We start from the raw sequence: 19,658 nt of genomic DNA on the forward strand, positions 1-19,658 counted from the left end.
CCAGGAAAATGTGGTGAAAATGATTTAATCTCTAATCTTGCTCTGCAGGTGTGGCTCCGTGTTCACGCTCAACTAATGGTACGACATTATTTCATTTTATTTTCACCAAATCATGTTATTTTGCATCATTTCAGTTAATATTTTCGGGACAAGGCAAAAATAAATCTCCTTTGCTCTTAAATTAAAATGGTCATGATATCATATTTAAAAATAAAGAAGCTGTATTTATACATAAGAGTGACGTTTAAAAAAACTGAAGGTTCAGTCGGTGGGATTATGCAGTCAGAGAGAAACAGATTTTGCCTGCAGGTGGCGCTGGAGCTCGGCAAACATGACAAAAGAAAATATTGATACGAGCAACACTTCAGCATAATTCCATGTTGATTTTGTACACTCATTCACTCAAAGCTAAAATGACAAGTAACTAATTTTAACCTGACAAAGGCAACAAGAGCTTAATAAATACTAATATAATGAAACTATATACTATTATATGGATATTATTATCTTTTAAAATTTATTTATTTGCTGATCTCGGGCCCTCCTTACTCCTATATTTTTTTTTATTTCTGTGTTTGTTAATGTAACACAGCACCAGCACCAACTTTTTTGTTTTTTTAAAGTATAAATGGCAACAAAATAGGTTCTTATTCTAAAATGAATGTTGCAAACTCACAGTGGAACAAAACTACTATAATAAATGTCACTATGCTGACGCAGGCTGATGAGTTTGACGATAAATAGTGATTAACAAACCTATACAGCTCATTGTTGAAGCTGCATGTCCCTTACCTCACGCTCTCCTTTTTCCTGGTATAAATATAAAAGGCTCATTCTTGGTTATTTTGGAAAAAAAACAATAATTTATTCGATCAGGTGATTGTACACTTACAAAACAATTACGTATGATTATTTTAGCTTTAATTTTTACCTAGTTAAAAAAATAAAATGGACCTGAATTTGACACTGATAGATCCTATTAACCTGGATGTTTTCACTACAGGAAAACATTTCATCATATTGTGCGGCTGATTTGTATTCATGTTTTCGTTTGTTTTGTTACAGTGACAACACCATCACCTCCATCTCCAAATGGTATGCTCCATGAGATGTGATTTATTTGATTGATTCAGTGAACAGGGACACGGAACCTGAATTTACTTTTCTGTAGCTTGACAGAAGGCTGTTTTTCATCTGCAGTCCATAGACAGATGTTCCTATAGTCGACCTAAACGTGAAATACAATGTTAAAAGTACTATTCAAACAAGGACTGAACAACACACAACTGCCATAGTCAGACAAAACAACACTAAGACAACATGTGAGGACATAAGACAGACGCAAGACATAAGGACAAACTGAGATAAGCAAGAGAAGTCAGGCATGCGTTGAAAATAATAACAATGCCTAAATTTGTTGATATGTGTAGGAGACATTATTTTCAGGTGAAATTGAAAATGAATGGTATGAATCTAAATCGCTGATGTGTGCTGGAATGGTGTTCCATTCTTGTGCTGCTTTGTTGGACTATTTAGAAATTCTTGGAGTGGAGGAGTCAAATTATTGATCATTTTGTACAACTAGCAACTCTAAAAAAGCTGGTATGGCTGAACTCTGGGTCTGTTTACCCTGCATGTTGGAACGTATTTTGTGTGCTGCTGATTTGTTTTCATGTGTTTACCTTCTTTTTTTTCCATTTTGATTACAGTGACAACACCAGCACCTCTGTCGCCAAACGGTATGTTACATGAGATGTGATGGACGTGTGTGTGTGTTTCTGATCATTAATGGTTTCAGTGTCACAGTTATTTGAATAGTTTGAAGTTCATACGCCTCACGTACAACAACTCATTTCTCCTGCTCTCCACCACAAACACAGTGGTCATTGATTTGGTCGTCGACGTGAGAATCCCAGTCTCCGTCCTTGAAGGATACGGCGTCTCTTTTATCAGGAACTATCTGAATAGTTTTCTGGGCCCTTTCATCATCAATGATTTCACACAAATCATTGACTTGAATTTAACCACAGGTGAGAACTGTGGCTTGATTTAAAGCTGTTTTTATCACACAGTGAATGATCTGCATTCTGTGACCTGACATGTGTGTGTTTAATGTCTTTAATAGTGTGCTATCCAGGCTTAAATGGAGGTCTGCAGTGTTACTGTGAGGAGCAGTTTGCTTGGTCATGTGACACGTGTATCGACCACACTGTGTGCAGTAACACCACCTTCACCAACGACTCCTGTGGATGCATCAATGCGCTCCCTCCCGGAGGAGAGCTGTGTGAACCAATCACAAGTAAGCGCCGCTTAAATTCTGTTTAAACTCGTAAATTCTCACCAACTAAGGCTCTTATTCAAAAAAGATTTAAGACATCGATGTAAACTGTACATTCTGCCGTGAATACCCTGAAACCATTGTCAATTTATCCTGTCAAAATGGAAAGTATTACACCAAAGAACTCTGAGGTATGCATAATTCATCTTATTATCATGAAGGCAGAATTCTATATTGACAGACGTCAATCATGATTTACTGCCTTTGACAAGGAGCTCAACTAATACAATATATTCACTCAATTAAACAGAAAGCTATTAAAACTCTTACTGCTTACACTACATTAAGAACTTGTTTTCTGCAACTTTAACTGAAAAAAAAAGTTAATCAGGAAATATAACATGAATAATTCACTCTCCAACGTTGCTCTGCAGGTATCGCTCCATGTCCACCCCCAACTAATGGTATGACAAACTTTTTATTCTCCCTTTTGTATATGAATGTCATTCTGTAAATGTTTTAGTATCCTTATCCTCGTTTGATAACCCCTCTGGATCCTTCCCCACTCTCTCAAAGCTCCTTGAATGTCTTAAATGTCTCACTCAACTGTGACTCTTTCATAGTAAGGCATCGATTGTGTCACACTAGTTTCTTCCTCTTTAGCTGTTGCTCGCACAGAAACACACGCACACACACACACACACGTAACTACACGGACAACAGACACATCTGCACAGGCAGACCGCTTAAAAACAGAGTTTGCGTTTAGTACCGGTGAAGTGATATTTGGTCACAAGAAATGCGTCAGGACTCATTTTAATGCCACACTCAGTGCTGAATGTTGCCATCACTTCAGGTGGACATTGCACACCCGTGATGATATAACTGTAAATTAGTAACACTACAAAAAGCTGGTATGTGTGCTCTCTGGCTCTATTTAACCCTCAGGTGTTCACGCGGCACGGGTCACATCTTCAGGCTTTACAAAATACACTTTTTTCATCCGATGGGTTGTTGAGTCAAAGTCACAGAAGTCACAAAATAGAGCGTTTTGCTTTTATTTTTGTTCATAAAAAGGCGCAAAGTGAACTTTGAACTGTGGCGCATTTCCAAATCTTCCAAATACGGTCCGATTCAAAATAAAAAGTATATACTTATTGCTCAGGTGTGTTTATATAGGTGGTGAAAATTGAAAAAAATAATAATTTCATCAGATTGCCTCAAGTTTGTGCTGGAAAAAAAAAAGGATATAAGCCACTCTATATTGCACATTCATATACTCTCTGTATATATGTTTTATAGCCTCTGTATATATAGTAATGGAGAAAAACAGCCTGAATGCTCTGCTGCGTTAACTTTATCTAACAGCAGCAGTGTTGTGTGTATTGTTGTTAATGTGCACAATGGTGACAGGTGTGTGTGTGATTGTTTTTCTCCTGTTCATCACATACTCACTGGTCATTGCTCAACAGTTTTTAAGATCAACAGCAGGGAGCACTGTTGCTCAGTGGAAGTTTTGAAGCAAAGCTTTAGCATATTTCCATGGTCTCTTCATTCTGTCATTTAGTCATTTTGCCTGAAAAGCTAAAAATCAGCCATTAAACTTATATTTATCTGACACAGGAAAGGCAGCTTAGTGACAACAAATAAAAGCAGAAGCTGAGTCAGAAATTGACTTCAAAAACAAAATGGAGCAACTACTTAAACGGATGTCGAATCATACTATTAACCCAGGTACTAACATCTTTTTGAATATAAAGTAAACAGAGTTACAGTCTGTTCAGGTGTGAAAGCGCACAAATATGGCTGAAACGCCTTTATTGATCCAATCACGCCGACCTCATTGGAAAATGATCCAGAATTGGGATACAGAGGTTTTTTTGGGGGGGAGGTTGTAACCCTTTTCAGGGTCCATATGTCGATGTTTCTGTGTCAACAGTGATCGTCACACAAAATACAGTTTTTTTTCAGATTGGTACAAGTCATCTTTCATGGTAGAGCTGCATTCAACGATTCACTCAGAGAAACACGTGTAAATACACTGACAACACACCTGTAAAAACAGAAATGATGGATGTGTGGAGGGTTTTGCATATAGTACCAGTGAAGTGACATTTAATCACAAAGTGGTCATGGGATGGAAACACACGGTGGATGTTAATACTGAGTCTGAATGAAGCCATTACAGTAGCTCAGTTGGACATTGCACACACTTGGTGACATAATAACTGTAAACTAGTTATTCTAAAGACGCTTGTATGGGTGAACGCTGGCCCTATTTAACACCTGTGTGTGTGTGTGTGTGTGTGTGTGTGTGTGTGTATATATAGATTTAATTTTTGTATTAACATATTTACCCTCTTCTTTTCTTTTGTACAGTGACAACACCAGCACCTCCGACACCAAATGGTAGGCTCCATGAGATGTGATGGATGTGTGTGTGTCAATTCAATTCAGTTCACTTTATTTGTATAGCGCCGAATCACAACATATAGTACAGTATCTCAAGGACACTGTACATGGACAACATCATGGAGAGCAGAGACACCCAACAATTCACACAATGAGCAAACACTAGGCATCAGTGGTGAGAAAAAAAACCCCATCCCTTTTAACGGAAGAAGAAGAAATCTCTGACAGAACCAGACTCAAAGATGTGCGGCATCTGCCTCGACTGGTTGGGGTGAAAGGACAGAGGAGAGGAAGGGGACAAAAGGGTGGGGAGAAAGGACAAGAGGGAGGTGAGGTAGAGGCAGAAGAAAAGAGACCAGGAGCAGATACACAACAATTGTATCAAGTTATAAGTTTAGACAGGACAGTTCTGAGTCAGGGATGACATGTTTATAGAACTACAATGTCATTTATACAAGCAGCAGCACAGACTGTTGATAAAATTCATACTGATATCAACTTTTAATTATAGCATAATAATGATATGGATAATAATAACAATAATAGCCTTGAAAGTGGATCTGGATCCTGCAACCTGCAAGATGAGGACACAGAGAGAGACAGAGAGAGAGAGGACAGCAGGTTCAGGTTTCCCTGAGCCAGCTCTAACTATAAGCTTCTGGTGTTTCTGATCATTAACTGCACAGTTCCAGTGTCACTGCTATTGGAATAGTTTCTTATTATACATGAGGTTCATACACGTTACACGCACCAAAGACCATGAGCTTTAGACTTGCGCAAAAAGAAAGGTTAAAGGACCAAACTGTGATGAACCTGCACTGCGGTGTCTTGATTCATATCTTGGTGACTGCACTAACAGCAGCAGTGTTGTGAGTGTGATGGTGATGTGCCATTTTTCTCCTGTTTATAGTGACAACACCAGCACCTCCAGCACCAAACGGTATGCTACATGACAAATGACTGACGTTTGTTTCTGATCATTAACTACATCGTTGCCATTTGAATTATTTGAGGTTCATACACAGTACCTCACGTACGAGAGAAAAGGCAGCAAACTTTGATGAACATGATTCATGTCTTGGTGACTGCTCTAAGAGCAGCAGTGGTGTGCATAATTGTTGTTGTGTATGACGGTTTTTTTCTCCTGCTCTCCACCACAAACACAGTGGTCACTGATTTGGTCGTTGACGTGAGAATCCCAGTCTCCGTCCTTGAAGGAGACGACGTCTTTTTTATCTTGACCTATCTGAATAGTTTTCCGGGCTCTTTCATCATCAATAATTTCACACAAATCATTGACTCAAATTTAACCACAGGTGAGAACTTTGGCTTGATTTAAAGCTGTTTTTATCACACAGTGAATGATGTGCATTCTGTGACCTGACGTGTGTGTTTAATGTCTTTAATAGTGTGCTATCCAGGCTTAAATGGAGGTCTGCAGTGTTACTGTGAGGAGCAGTTTGCTTGGTCATGTGACACGTGTATCAAGCACACCGTGTGCAGTAACACCACCTTCACGAACGACTCCTGTGGATGCGTCAATGCGCTTCCTCCCGGAGGAGAGCTGTGTGAGCCAATCACAAGTAAGCGCTGCTGTGTTGTCCCGCGTGTGTAGACCTTAACGTGTCAATTTTGTTTTGTTCATCTTTTAAAAATCAACCCATGTTGATGTGATGTTACGTGAGATTAAGTGATTTAATCTCTAATTTTGCTCTGCAGGTATTGGGTCATGTCCAATCTCAACACCTCCAACACCAACAACAACAACAACACCAATGACGACAACGACAACACCAATGACGACAACGACAACACCACCACCAACACCATCGATAGAGACGACACCCCCGCCACCACCAACGCCAACGCCTGGTATAACACATCAGGTTTTCAGAAAAAAAGTTTTTCTCATGCACCTGCTTTTTTTGTAATATGAAGTGTTTCAGTTGTAGAGACGTTTCGACTCATCATGAACATCGAGTATAGCAATGAATACAACAACCCAGACAATGAAGTTCATCAAAATGTTAATAACATTGTAAGTAAAGTTTTTTCATCTAGTTTTATCTCTATATTGACACGCTGAATTTGCCTTATTAAATTAAAATATCTTTACTTCACCTTTGCAAATTTAAATGTTGACAATGAGACTTTCTCACGCAGATTCAAGCCAAGTGTAAGGAGACCATTGAAACCTTCATATCAGCCACCATTACAAGTTTCAAGTGAGTCAAGTGTTATATTAAAGCAACGTAATGCCGATGTTTTACCTCATAATTGCAGCTTTTGAAATGTTTATATTCGTGGCCCAGTCGGAACAAGGGCCTTTCTGCATGAAATTTGTATGTTTTTTCCCTGTTAGTGTGTGTGTGTGTGGGGGGGGGGGTTCTCCGGGTTCTCTGGTTTCCTTCCACAGTCCAAAAAAAAAATTATTGGGGGATTAGGTAATTAGGATAGTTACCCTGTGATGGATTGGCAACCTGGCTTTAACTGCCTTTCGACCTATGTCAGTGGAGATTGCAGGATAAAGCAATAGAAGATGGATAGATGAAACTTTATCTCCACCCCATGCCCTGATAACCTAGTTGTAACTTTGTTGAGTTGGTACAATCTGCAGAATGTCAGTGATCATCAGGGAATAAAATGGATTTTAGGCTATGTTTTTTCTTTTGCACCCCGAAAATGTTACAGCACATTTAAAAGCATATTAATACCATTCATTTTTCACATAGGTCACATTTAAAGCTCTATCTTTTAAGTTTCAGTGTCACCTCATTACCAGCAGGGGTTAGAGAAAACCAGGTAGGATGCAAATGGAGTGCACCATAAGTGGAATGCTCAACACAGTCGCTGTTCATGCAACAATCCTAAACACTCTGTACATCTGCCACTGAGTGTTGCATTTGTATACTTTTTCACTAAAATGTCACAATATACTCAACATACAGTATTTCTGTATTGGATTTTAACTTTGATTCAACTCTGTTTTACAGGAAAGGAAGCACCATCGTTGAATATACTGTAAGAGCAAGTTCCTTTGGAAAGGGTGAACTTCAAGCACTAAAAAGTGGGATATTTACAGAGCTGGCAAAAACGTATTCCATGATTTATCAGAGTAAGGCAGTCAGGACACCATTCTACCATCTAAATCTAGTTCTACAGAATATAATTGTGTAATAACTGTCTATACATATCTGTTTTGTAAAGGTTCAACATTCATTCCATTTCAATCACCCTTTTTGGGAGAAAAAGTGATTTTGACCTGTGGCACCATACCATTGGTTGTTGGATTCACTGACAGCTGGACCATAGAGTGGAAAGTTAATGACAAGATGATACTGGCAGACAGTCTACACAAAATTGCAAAAAACAGGAATAGTTCAACTTTAACGATTGAGAGGTTTTTCACCACTGATCAGGGTAAGAGATACAGTTGTACAGGCAGTAGATTAATTTTGGTTCTGTGTTCAGTTATATTTTTGAATGATATACATGTGCGTTTTGCCTTTCTGGAAGTTCTGATCTACAAATGTGAGTCCAATAACCACCATTTGTTGTTTAGCCTGACTCTCCAATGCCAAATACATGTATAGGGTCTTGTTCACACTGAAATGTAGTCATTAAAGTAGATTACTATTCAATTAAGTATCAAACATCAACTTATACTTAAAGGTCTGCAAACAGAGACACATTCTGCCAATCCTATCTTGCTATTAGAATAAATGGGTAGAGTAAAACTGATTATTCCAATTTTGTTGTTTTTATCTTAGCTGTCATGGCATTGCAGTGCTAATGCTAGGCTAGGCTATGCTATGCTATGCTAGCTACATGTGCTGAGTCTACTTAAAACAACATTTAATTCTCAATTTTTACTGGAGAATATAATTGTACTCGCTACCTGAGTAATAAGTTTACCCCGCTAGTTAAAAAAAAAAGTTGAATGTCTCAAAAATGTTTTTAAAATCAGTGAAGGTTGATAAATCTTGTGTGGGGTTAACAAGACACAATTGTTGTTTTGCAGTATCCCTTTTGGAAACAATGGCTTCAACTGGACGTTTACTAATGATCACTTTAATTTCAGGAGAATATACATGTCTGCTGAAAGAAGGAAACGTTTTCAGACAGACATCCAACGGAGTGCTCTCTGTCAAGGTGACGCCCTTGGTTCAAGTAGCTCCAATGAAACAAAAGGTGAAGTGTGAGGATGGGAATAGTGTGGTACTGACATGCACTGTCAACAGCCCCTACAAGGTTAAGCTTCTCCCTGTAGGTAAGACTGGAACATTCTCAATTAAATTTTTTTTAAGGAAATGCATTCTCTCCTAGATTAGACTTGTTATTTAACCTACAGCCAGTAAAGTCATATAATTCTCAAGAAAGAGAAGACCACAGGGTGAGTTAGCAAGTTAGTAAGATCATTTTGATGGCGCAAATGCAGTTCAGTTGTGTAGAATGTAGTTTTAAGGAGACAATGTTGTGCATATAAACACATACATTTGATTTGAGTGCCCCCTCCTGCCACCCAGTGCGTGAGTATTATTGATACTATTGTTAGTGCTGTCAAGAGATTAAAAAAATTAGGGATGAAGTAATTATGATCTGTAATTAATTGATCTAATTAATCTATTTTTTTAATCTCACCTAAAAATTACTGAGAAAAGCCCTCAACTTGAGGTATTTTCATTTAAATTCATTATTACATTATTGCGGTCACAAAGTCATTTATTGTTTTTAACAAACTTGAACACATACAGCCATTTACACTCCGCTGTGTTCTTTTGTCAAACTCCAAATAATTAGAAAATACAAATAAAATAAAACATTAAGTCCATATAAAGTAGCCTGTCGGTCGCAGACTTTCTCCTCCAGTTTAGTTTGGTGAAGCGCTTTGTTATGGCTCGCTAAATTGCTAATGTCTTCGCTGCTAACGTTACCTGTGGCTGCACTCGCGACTGGGTGCTTTGCATTGACGTGGCAGGCTAAACTTATCACCTTACCTTTACTAATGGTGCCATGGGGGCATTTTTGAAATGTAAATTTCATTTCATTGGACCGAGAACCCTCGCATGCTCGGCTCCTTGCCCTCCAAACACAATGACACAGCCAATGTCCACTTCAGGGTGTGACTGACTGTTGTTTTCCACCCCCAACAACTCAAGCACAAAAAGACTCGCATACAGAAACAGTAGATTAAAAATTTGATTATCACGATTAAAAAACATAACGTGCTAAATATGACTGTAATTAATTAATCGCAATGAATGCGATCATTTGACACCCCTTACTATTGTAACACTTTAAATTGCAATTATTTATACTTTTGTTATTTACAACAAACCAGTGTCACTTTTAACCATAGAGGGCAGTAAAATCAAATGTGGTGATACTGAACTTGAATTAAACAAGTAAACCAGTTTAATGGCTTTGGTTTTTAAAACTTAGAACATAATATGTGCAAATCTTCACTTAATGGGCAAATCTTCAACTCCACAAAATAAAACTAACTAACTAACTAACCAAATAACTTAAGCTCAACACTGTTTAGATAGCTAAATATATATCTAGATTTCTTTCATATGTTTTTTGTTTTCTCCATACTACTGGGGCTTATGCCTTAGGCCGGCTCTGAACACATTTTTTCAATAATGAATGTTCACACTGTGTGTTTGTCTTTTAGTGTTAGAACCAGCCAATTCAATCAGTCATACCTACGTTGCTGATTCGACAAAATGCTCACCCACACCGGTTGTGTTTACTTGCCAAGAGGAGACCTCACCAAATTTATTTAAAAAAAAAGTATCACTGGAGTTAGTCAGAGGAAGTAAGTGTTCATCCAGACACTACAGAGCATTTCATACAGTCCAGGTCAGAGTATACGCTGATGTCAAAACTCACTTGTCTCCAGGCTTCTTATGTGACGATCCACGTTTTGGTGTTGGAAATCTCGATGACACAGTGGAATTTTCCTGTGAACCAGACGAGGTGGGACAGAGGATAGCGGCGTGTCTGGCAAATGGAAGCTGGGCAACTGTAGAAATAAACTGCATCCTCAAACCAATTAAAGAGCTGCTTGACCAGTCTCAGGTGATGTAGTTCTCTGTCATCAACAGAGGGGATTTTGATGAGCTGCATGATAAACTTGTGTTAATAGTATGGCTTGGGTTGGAAGACATTCTGTCCTGCTATGTATAGAATGTTGTCTTTGCATTCATGTGTCCACTGTTACTATGACACATCTGCTGATAATGCCTTCACACCATTCACACGTAAATGGTAGTCGCACGTTACATTTGAGTGGAACTGCTCAAGACGAGGCAGATAATGACCATGAAATGCCCTAGTTTTAATATGTCATTTTAACATATCCCTTTCAACATAATACACACTGCAAATTTCACATAAAGTTTAACCAAAATGCTAAAGTATGTAATCCCAGCATTTTAATACTGGGTTTCTCCTAACTCAGTCCTGCTTAATATTTATTTAAGGTTAATTAACATAATAAATAATGGGTTAACCCTAACCCATACAATATCTAAGGTTGGACCTGTTTCTACACTGGTATGTGTCCAAGCTTGCACTTACATTTGCTGCTGAGGACAGTTAAAGGATAAAAGCTATATTGGTGTAATGTCAAATAATAATAATTTCCACAGCTCTGTATGCTGAGAGATGTAATGCTGCCCTCCACAGATAGAATTTCTTAATCACAGCTCAAAGCTCTCAATCAGTTTGAAGTTCTCGACCACAATTCAAAGTTCTCGTCACAGCTCGCTCTTCCCCTTCTCTCATCTCCTTCTTCGACTTCAAATAAGTTCAGGCAGGCAGCACCACAATAACCACTGTAAATGAATGACACATACTGTGTAACCTTTAATGTTTTTTTTTTGTTTTTTTTCTAATCCTGCAGTTCCTAACCAACAACTCACTGCCTGAATTCTTGCAAGAACTCAGCAACGTCACTATCGCATTGAGCGCTAAAGTGGTTGTATCTCCTACCAACATTAATGCCATCGTTGAAATTCTCACCAATGTTGCAAACACCGTAACATCTTCAAATATTGAAATAAATAGAGACTTAATGACGGTGTGTGACCGAGTCTCCTGAGCACATACCATAAACAATAAATGCATGTACAATCTTCACTGTATCCCACATGATATAATATCTACTTTCCTTTCAATGCAGGATGTGCTCAAAACCGCAGGTGTCCTCACCTTAGATGAAGCAACAAATTCTTGGGAGACGCTCAACAACAAATCTGCAAGTAACAGCTCAGTAATAACAAGTAACTTCACCGACGAAAGTCCCAGCTCCTCATTTCTGCTGTCTATTGAGAATATAACAAGTAGCCTCGACAAAAGTTCTTTCAACATAGAGACGACGTCCATTATCTTGACGAAAACAACATTCACAGACTCTTTCACTGCTGACTTTAATTCTTCCGTGGGGATTGATATACCTGAGTCTGATGGAGTGAATAAGTCAATTACTGTCATCACGTTTTTCTCAATGGAAAACGTGCTTCCTGCAAGAGCCGTGGACAACTCGACCTCCAATGTCGTCAACGGGAAAGTTGTACTGGTTCAATCCACTGGCAACATTACTAATATTACCATTGAATTTAATATTATTAATGACAGTCTAAAGACTCCTCAGTGTGTTTTCTGGAACTTTGACCTCTTCGATGGTCTCGGTGGATGGGACGATGAGGGCTGCGAGGTGAGCCTCGTCAACGAAACGGTCACATGTAATTGTAACCATCTCACCTCATTCTCCATCCTCATGTCCCCCTTTGGCCTAGACCTCCCTATTTTGGATTATATAACCTACATTGGAGTTGGCATATCCATGCTTTCCTTGGTTATATGCCTCATCATTGAAGCCATCATATGGAGAAAAGTCTGTCGCAACACCACCGCATTCCTGCGCCATGTGTCCATTGTTAACATCGCTGTGTCTCTCCTGATTGCAGACATTTGGTTCATTATTGGGGCAGCCATCTCAGATGCGGAGGTGAAAAACCCGCCGGCTTGCACTGCAGCCACCTTTTTCATCCATTTTTTCTACCTAGCCCTGTTTTTCTGGATGCTTGCCTCAGCACTGCTGTTACTCTACCGCACTATCAGTGTCTTTGGTGGGGATTTGTCCAAAAATGCCTTGTTAGCCATTGGATTTTGTCTAGGCTATGGTGCACCGCTCATCATTGCAGTCATAACCATAGCTGTAACTGCACCTGTGGAGGAGTACATCCGAGAAAATGAGGCCTGCTGGCTCAACTGGCACAAGTCCAAAGCTCTACTGGCATTTGTGATCCCTGCACTGCTGATTGTGGTGATAAACCTGTGCATCCTGATTATTGTGTTGTACAAAATGTTGAGGAGAAGAGGAGTGGTGGATTCTGCACAGCCAGCAGAGAAGAACGCTCTATCGGTCATTGCAAGGACGTTGGCTTTCCTTACACCATTCTTTGGATTAACTTGGGGTCTGGGAGTTGGAACAATGATTGACCCATTTAATATTGGAATCCATATTGCATTTGCATTCTTTAATTCACTACAGGTACAAATACAAATGCACTAAGAGCTAACGCTATTTCATTTCAACAGTTATTCTCTGCATTCTAAATAGTTTCTAATCCCTTTACTCTATTCTACTTTGTGTCTCGTAAGGGTTTCTTCATACTGGTGTTCGGAACGCTGTTGGACAAAAAGGTACGTTTGACTCCATTCTACTCCAAAATCCATATAGCATTTGAATTTCTTAAAAATTTACAAAAAAATGTTTAGTTTAATAGCTATGTGCTAATTTTGTGGTATTATCTTTTTTAGGTGTGGTCAGAAATAGGAAAAATGACATCATCCATTGGGACAAGGGTAAGAACAATTTCTTATATTGTGATTTATTCTCTTCAGTAGCCCAACTACTTTAAAGCAGAACTATGCAATTTAACAGCTTTGGCGTGTTTGTGATGGTTCAATAGCTTGTTGTGGGGAGGTTGGGGACTTTCTGCAATTCCCCTTCCGTTTTTTCAGTGGAAAACCAGCCATGCAAGATCAGGGCTGTCAGAGCCCAGAGTCCTCAGAATCAAGAGGTCTCATAAAGTCTTGGCTCTCGCACTCATGCCCACTAATCAGGTATATGATCGAGGCAGCGACACTGTTATTTTAGAGGTTCATCGCGGCTGAGTCGGCGAAAAAGAAGCGGAGAAAAAAGCGTTATCAGAGGAAGAGGAAATCACTGTCACACACGAGTAAACATCAGACCGGAGATACTGTAGGGGAAGCTGAGTAGAGAAAAATGCAAAAAGCGACTTGCAAGGTTCTGCTTTAAAATATGCATGTATATATACATATATATATATATATATGTGTTATTGTCATTATCACCAACATGACATTGCCTACATTGGTATTTTAGAGCACCAGTGGTGGAAATTCATCAAGTGGACTGGGTTTTTTCCGAAACTGGAGAAGAAGAGGTAAAGTCATTTATGAAATACAATTTTATAATTGTAGTTTGGCAGTTTTCTCAAATCACAAATATGAGGAAGCACAGACAGAGACTAGCAACTACCTATCATCATGTTGCTTTGTTGACATCTTTTCTTCCCCCAGATGGTTACAATATCTCGTCTCATGACTCCGGTGTATCTAACTCCTACATCAACACTTGACCAAATCAGCCGGGTTGCACACATCTTCTTCTTTACTGCAGTGACACCAAGAGAGCAGAATGTTATTTCAGTCATGATGTAATTGTTTTGTTGTGAGCACTGTAGTACAATGTGAATTTTTTTTTTTTTATTTAGTATTATATTATGTTTCTTGGATGTATTGTATTGTGTTTTATTGTACAATTAAAAAACGTCATTGGCCAGTAAACCACTGTATTCTTTGAGGGAAAAGATATTAACAGCTGTGGTTAAATCTCTTAAGGGATATCTATTTTGTTCTGTTATGGACAAGCCCATAAAAGGGAGGTTAACTTTAAAGCCCTGGACAGATAGCCCCATCATTTGGCCTTCAGGTGGCCAATGACTGGTCATAGAACATCGTCAGGATGCGTATGTGACACCACTGGACGCAACCTGCTGGGAAGGAAAGTGAACTCTCACGCAAGTGTAGAGGGTATATTGTATGTATTAGTTGCTCATTGACAATAGTTGATGCAGTGGGTACAATTGCTGCAGTTCTTTTCCCTGACGTGTCCGTCTTAGGTAGCGTCACAGTTGGTCTTTGTTCTTTGCCATTGGGACAGGTGGTTGGTCAAAGGCAGCCCTAGTTGAAAGTTAGCCATAAGAGGTCTTCAAATACACATTTTTAATTTTCTATTTTGAGTTCAATACTCCAAACGACTGCAAAACGTTGATGATTGATCTTTAAAAAGTAATGAAATAGACACTTGAATGTGTGTTGATCAGAAACCACCCCACACAACTGCATTTGCTAGGTCAGAACAGGGTTTAGGTTAGATTAGGTTGTGTGTATGTTCGAGAGAGAGAGAGAGAGTAATTGTATTCAGTGCATAACAACAATGAAATGTCTACAAAGCAGATGCAAAATGGCTCATTTTGGTTTGCCAATCAAATCAGTTACATAGGGCAAGGTTGTCCTACACGGATGAGTTGCTGGCAAATTGTCTCGCACAGGACTATCAGGCAAAGGGAGTAGCATAAATTAGTCAGAGAAAACAAAGGTTAGGATTTAGGATTTAGAATTCAAGTTTTGATCTTAAAGGATATTTTAAATGCATGATGTCAAAAAGTGTGCGTGCCAAAAAAGACATTCCCACACTAACTAACTACTACACACTCAAAAGAGAATGTATTTTGTGTATGAACGTGTATCAACTGTGGGGAATGTGCGCGCATGCAGAGAATGTGAAGCGGAAGCGTCAATTTTGACCTGGCCCCATTTGCAGGCACTAAATCATCCAACATTTGCAACAGTGGTCTTTTCTAAAAACACATGGTGCCAGGGGTGTGACACTTGGTCTCTAATTAGAGAGAGATTATCTTTTCACACCCTAACACTAGTTGCCAATTTTAACCTGAAATACTTGTGAACGTCATCGCTAATGGCGATATCGTCACAAATAAATAAACAAAATATGGGAGAAAATACAAAACAAATGCAGTTTATGTGTGTGTGTACAATGAATTCTGTGTGTATTTTGTGCAGTAGTCCCGTAGCACAAACCTGAACACAGTGGATGGTATTTAAGTGATTAATAAATGATACAAGTGTATTTTTTTATTTTTTTTATATATAGGTTGTGATCGGAAAAACAAAGCAGCACAGTTTAAGTAGCACACAAGCTGTATTCAGAGTCACTGCACTTATGTGTAAAGAACCACTATGACTTTCACATTTGTATTCTATATATACTATTATACTGCTTCACTTGATCTGTATTGACCTGAATTCTTGTTGCACATGTGTGGAAATTGTTCAGCGCTAAAAAAAAAAGAAGCTTTACTTTCTCTCTGTTTGATGTAATATCCTGATTTTTTTTTTTGTATAATTTAAATGTTACGATTTTCAAACATGATTCTGAGAATAATGTAAGATATATTGTGTCACTTCTATAAATAATGCCTGTCATGTGTTATATTGAAAGGATATTATTAATTACAATTAAATCCTGTAAAAACCCACCTAATCTTGTCTTTCAGCTCTTGCTTTAAAAAAATGTTCGTCCAACACATTTTTTGGCTCTATTCTGTCTTTTGAATTGCCACAGTGGATGATAAGCATATTTGATGACACAACCTTCCCATTTATCCAGGCTTGAGACTGGCATTGGGAGTACACGAAACTGGAAGCCTGTATTTCGAGAGGATTTGGGTTGGGTACAGTACCTGGCCCCAGCCCCAGCGTGACCTGTTGGGGATTAGAATCGGTTCGGTTACAAGAGCAATTCCCTTCCACTTGGCCATTGACTGCCCTACTTTTGAATTATTATTATAAGTATTTATGTTTTAGTATCAGCATGTACAGTATGTGCAATTTGAATGACTCTCAGGCTTCATTCTTATGAAAATAGCTAGATTTTATAGGTATAGGTAGATTATAAACAAAACCCCTTATTTCCAGGTTAAGGGGAAATAAAACTGGGCCTTTGTTTGTTACTAAGGCAGCATTCTGAAAGATAACTAAACAAAAGTGGCTGGATGAAAGTCAGGCCTCTGCAGCGTTGCTCGCTGTGTGTGCACATTTGATTTGTTTAGACAAATAAATAGGGAAAACTAAAAGCCCCAGTGCATGAGCTGAGAGATGCCATCGATGCAAATGGCCTTTAAACAAAGAAAATCCGGGACATCATTAACACCACACTGTCCTTCAAGAAACACAAACACACCCACTACACACTGTCCTGCCTCAACCAGTCGTTTCCAGACGAGTTGGGCACCACATATGAAATGCCAGGAGATTTCTATTCATTAATCGCAGCAAAGACAGGACCGTCCTGTGTGTGAAGCCAGGGTAAGTATTTAGCATCACCTCAGTTTTAAACTTTTTTATCATTGTTTTGACATTCACATGGCAAAACAAAAAAAAGGGATTACAATGAACAATTATGTTCAATAACAACAGTTTAACTTTAACCACAATGGGCTGAGGATTAGATTCAGGAATAAAAGCCTATAAACAATTTTGGTACCACATATTTATATATATTTTGTCCTTTTTTTGTAGTTTGGATTTTGTTTGTACATGTGTGTCTCTTGTGTGTACTTTTCAATAGCACTTAAACTTTGTAACATTGTTATTTTGTACACTCATTTTGTGTTTCGCACCATTTATTGGCGCATGTTTTTCTTCCAAAGTACAGAAAAAAAAGCTAATGCCCATAATTTTTCAATACCTGTATTCCAATACCTGTTTTTTATGTCATTAGTTTGTAGTAGATAAGTTTACAGTGTTGTAGAAAAAAACTCTATCAGTATTTGCATTTGTAACAAAAAGGAACAAGCCAAGACAAGATGCATACACTTACAACAAATAGCCTTTACTTGAATCAAAGATGTAGAACGTTGTCCTTTAGTCAGTGAAAACTTAACATTATGGCTTATCAATTGTGAAAGGAGGGGTTGTAACTAGAAATGAATAACTACTACAATTACTATACTAATATATATCACTATTACTAAAGCAATATTATCATTGTAGCCTGTTACTTTGTAATATATTTTTATTATTATAATAATAATAATAATTATTATTATTATTATTCTGTTTTACACACATGGACACAGGATAACCCAACTGCTAAGTATGGCATCCAAGTATACAATTATTATTATGATTATTATCATTATTATTAATATTATTATTATTATTATTATTATTATTATTATTATTATTAATAATAATAATAATAATAATAGTAATAATAATAATAATAATGATAATAATAAACTATGAACAATAAAAAAAAATACAGAAGCCCATTGCATTCACTTTTTTTTCTTTCAAATGAATGTAATGCGCTTCCGTAGAAAACACACATTGATAAAAATAACAACAACCACATCAAACCAAAACCATAAGCAAAAATCCTTACCTAATATTTAAACTATAGCAACAATTGCCTCAAGACTATTATGTTATCAGTCTAGACTGGCCTTCTCTAAATCATAATATTACAAAGTGCATGAGTTAATTTATAAGCCACAGACTTTCAGTTGACTCAGGTTTGAATATATTTGAGCAGGAAGTCAATTTTTATTGTGTTATTGATTATATTCCACACTTTGCAAGGCAAGCACTTGTGCATTCAGGTTTACCCTCTTTACCCTTTATTAAATGCTGTTTTCTTGTCCCATATGGAAGTGAGGGTAGACATTGCACATTACACAAGCATTATGAAAAATGTGACACTCAGTAAGTTTCAGTAAGTCTGCAGCTGTAAAAGAGGCATTGGCTTGAAAATTTGAAGTTTCACAAGATAAGTGGGGAAAGTGTTGCACCATGTGACATCACAATCATTCATATGAGGCTCAAATATGGACTGATATTAAGTTAAGAGTGATTTAAATGGGAGAAATAGCCTCACCCTACAGAATAGACCAGTTATTTAAACAATAAGTATTATTATTTGGGCATGGGATGTCTGCCCCCTGCAGTTTGTCTATGCATTTGCATTTATAATGTATGTGCATGTGTTAATTTCCCTTTCATTTGAATGGAAAAGTTGCTGCCAAATGTCAGTGCGTGAAAGCCACAGTAGCACAATAGCTCAGAGGAAGTCACGTCCTCTGAGCTTTAAGAAAATGAAGTGGGCATGAACTGTCCCACATCAACACTGTACTCGATACGTTCCACCACAGTGCGGGCAGGAGTGAACAGTGCACTGTTACGGGAAGCAGTTTAAAATAAACACCAACAGCAACAACTTTCTCTTTGTGCTTATAATACAAATGCAAAACAGCGCACACAAATTTGACTTGCTAAAATGTCCACCGGTCACAGTTTGGGAGAAGAAACAAACAGCTATTGACATTGTTTTGAACTTACTGAGTCAGCATGTCCATGTTTTTTTTTCCACATCTCACTCATCTTCTACCATTTTTTCCCCCACATGAGGGTCACAGGCCTGGCTGAGAGGGGGCGAAAGGCAGGCTACACCCTGGGCAGTCCATCACAGGGCTGTTTTCACATCGCAAAAAGGAATTTGGCCAATGTGTGAGTTTTCCATAAAAGTGATCATTGGGTCTTTGTGTATTTGTGATGGCACAGTGTCATTATAACCTGTGTCATTGTTTTCTTTTTACTTCCTAGATTAAAAAATGACTTCCAGGGTGTTTCTATTTCTCGTTGGAACTGTGTTCATCTGCTACCAGGTAAAGACACTTTCTCTGTGGATTATTTATGGTACTGTCAGACAGAGCTATAAAAAAAACGTGCACAATGGTGATATTTCTACTTTAAAGCAGAACTTTGCAAGTCTGGTTGCTTTTTT

At 38.1% G+C, this 19,658-nt stretch overlaps 1 protein-coding gene and 1 long non-coding RNA gene across 8 annotated transcripts in view; both read left to right on the plus strand.

Annotated features, from left to right (window-relative positions):
- The window catches only part of LOC131443907 (adhesion G protein-coupled receptor F5-like), a 28,169-nt gene extending 11,864 nt beyond the window's left edge, over positions 1-16,305 (plus strand). For 4 of the 7 annotated variants that reach the window (XM_058613976.1, XM_058613979.1, XM_058613980.1 and 1 more), the window contains 24 exons: positions 49-78; positions 1,066-1,095; positions 1,710-1,739; positions 1,881-2,030; positions 2,126-2,299; positions 2,713-2,742; positions 4,658-4,687; positions 5,601-5,630; positions 5,857-6,006; positions 6,100-6,273; positions 6,410-6,562; positions 6,637-6,728; positions 6,854-6,915; positions 7,684-7,805; positions 7,898-8,110; positions 8,772-8,960; positions 10,368-10,511; positions 10,596-10,774; positions 11,601-11,777; positions 11,880-13,253; positions 13,364-13,405; positions 13,523-13,567; positions 14,112-14,172; positions 14,309-16,305. In XM_058613976.1, the coding sequence (XP_058469959.1) occupies positions 49-78; positions 1,066-1,095; positions 1,710-1,739; positions 1,881-2,030; positions 2,126-2,299; positions 2,713-2,742; positions 4,658-4,687; positions 5,601-5,630; positions 5,857-6,006; positions 6,100-6,273; positions 6,410-6,562; positions 6,637-6,728; positions 6,854-6,915; positions 7,684-7,805; positions 7,898-8,110; positions 8,772-8,960; positions 10,368-10,511; positions 10,596-10,774; positions 11,601-11,777; positions 11,880-13,253; positions 13,364-13,405; positions 13,523-13,567; positions 14,112-14,172; positions 14,309-14,367 (3,740 nt within the window). In that variant the 3' untranslated portion in view covers positions 14,368-16,305. The remainder of the gene's footprint in view (positions 1-48; positions 79-1,065; positions 1,096-1,709; positions 1,740-1,880; positions 2,031-2,125; positions 2,300-2,712; positions 2,743-4,657; positions 4,688-5,600; positions 5,631-5,856; positions 6,007-6,099; positions 6,274-6,409; positions 6,563-6,636; positions 6,729-6,853; positions 6,916-7,683; positions 7,806-7,897; positions 8,111-8,771; positions 8,961-10,367; positions 10,512-10,595; positions 10,775-11,600; positions 11,778-11,879; positions 13,254-13,363; positions 13,406-13,522; positions 13,568-14,111; positions 14,173-14,308) is intronic. The other 3 variants (XM_058613981.1, XM_058613982.1, XM_058613984.1) reach the window with 1 other exon arrangement.
- Positions 16,306-17,068: 763 nt separating this feature from the next.
- Positions 17,069-19,540, plus strand: LOC131443888 (uncharacterized). Its single transcript, XR_009233675.1, has 3 exons — positions 17,069-17,179; positions 19,283-19,381; positions 19,478-19,540. It is a non-coding gene; the product is annotated as an uncharacterized LOC131443888 (long non-coding RNA).
- The last annotated feature ends 118 nt before the right edge of the window (positions 19,541-19,658 follow it).

The sequence above is a fragment of the Solea solea genome, chromosome 17 (genome assembly GCF_958295425.1).
Source record: "Solea solea chromosome 17, fSolSol10.1, whole genome shotgun sequence".
Lineage (NCBI taxonomy): Eukaryota > Metazoa > Chordata > Actinopteri > Pleuronectiformes > Soleidae > Solea > Solea solea.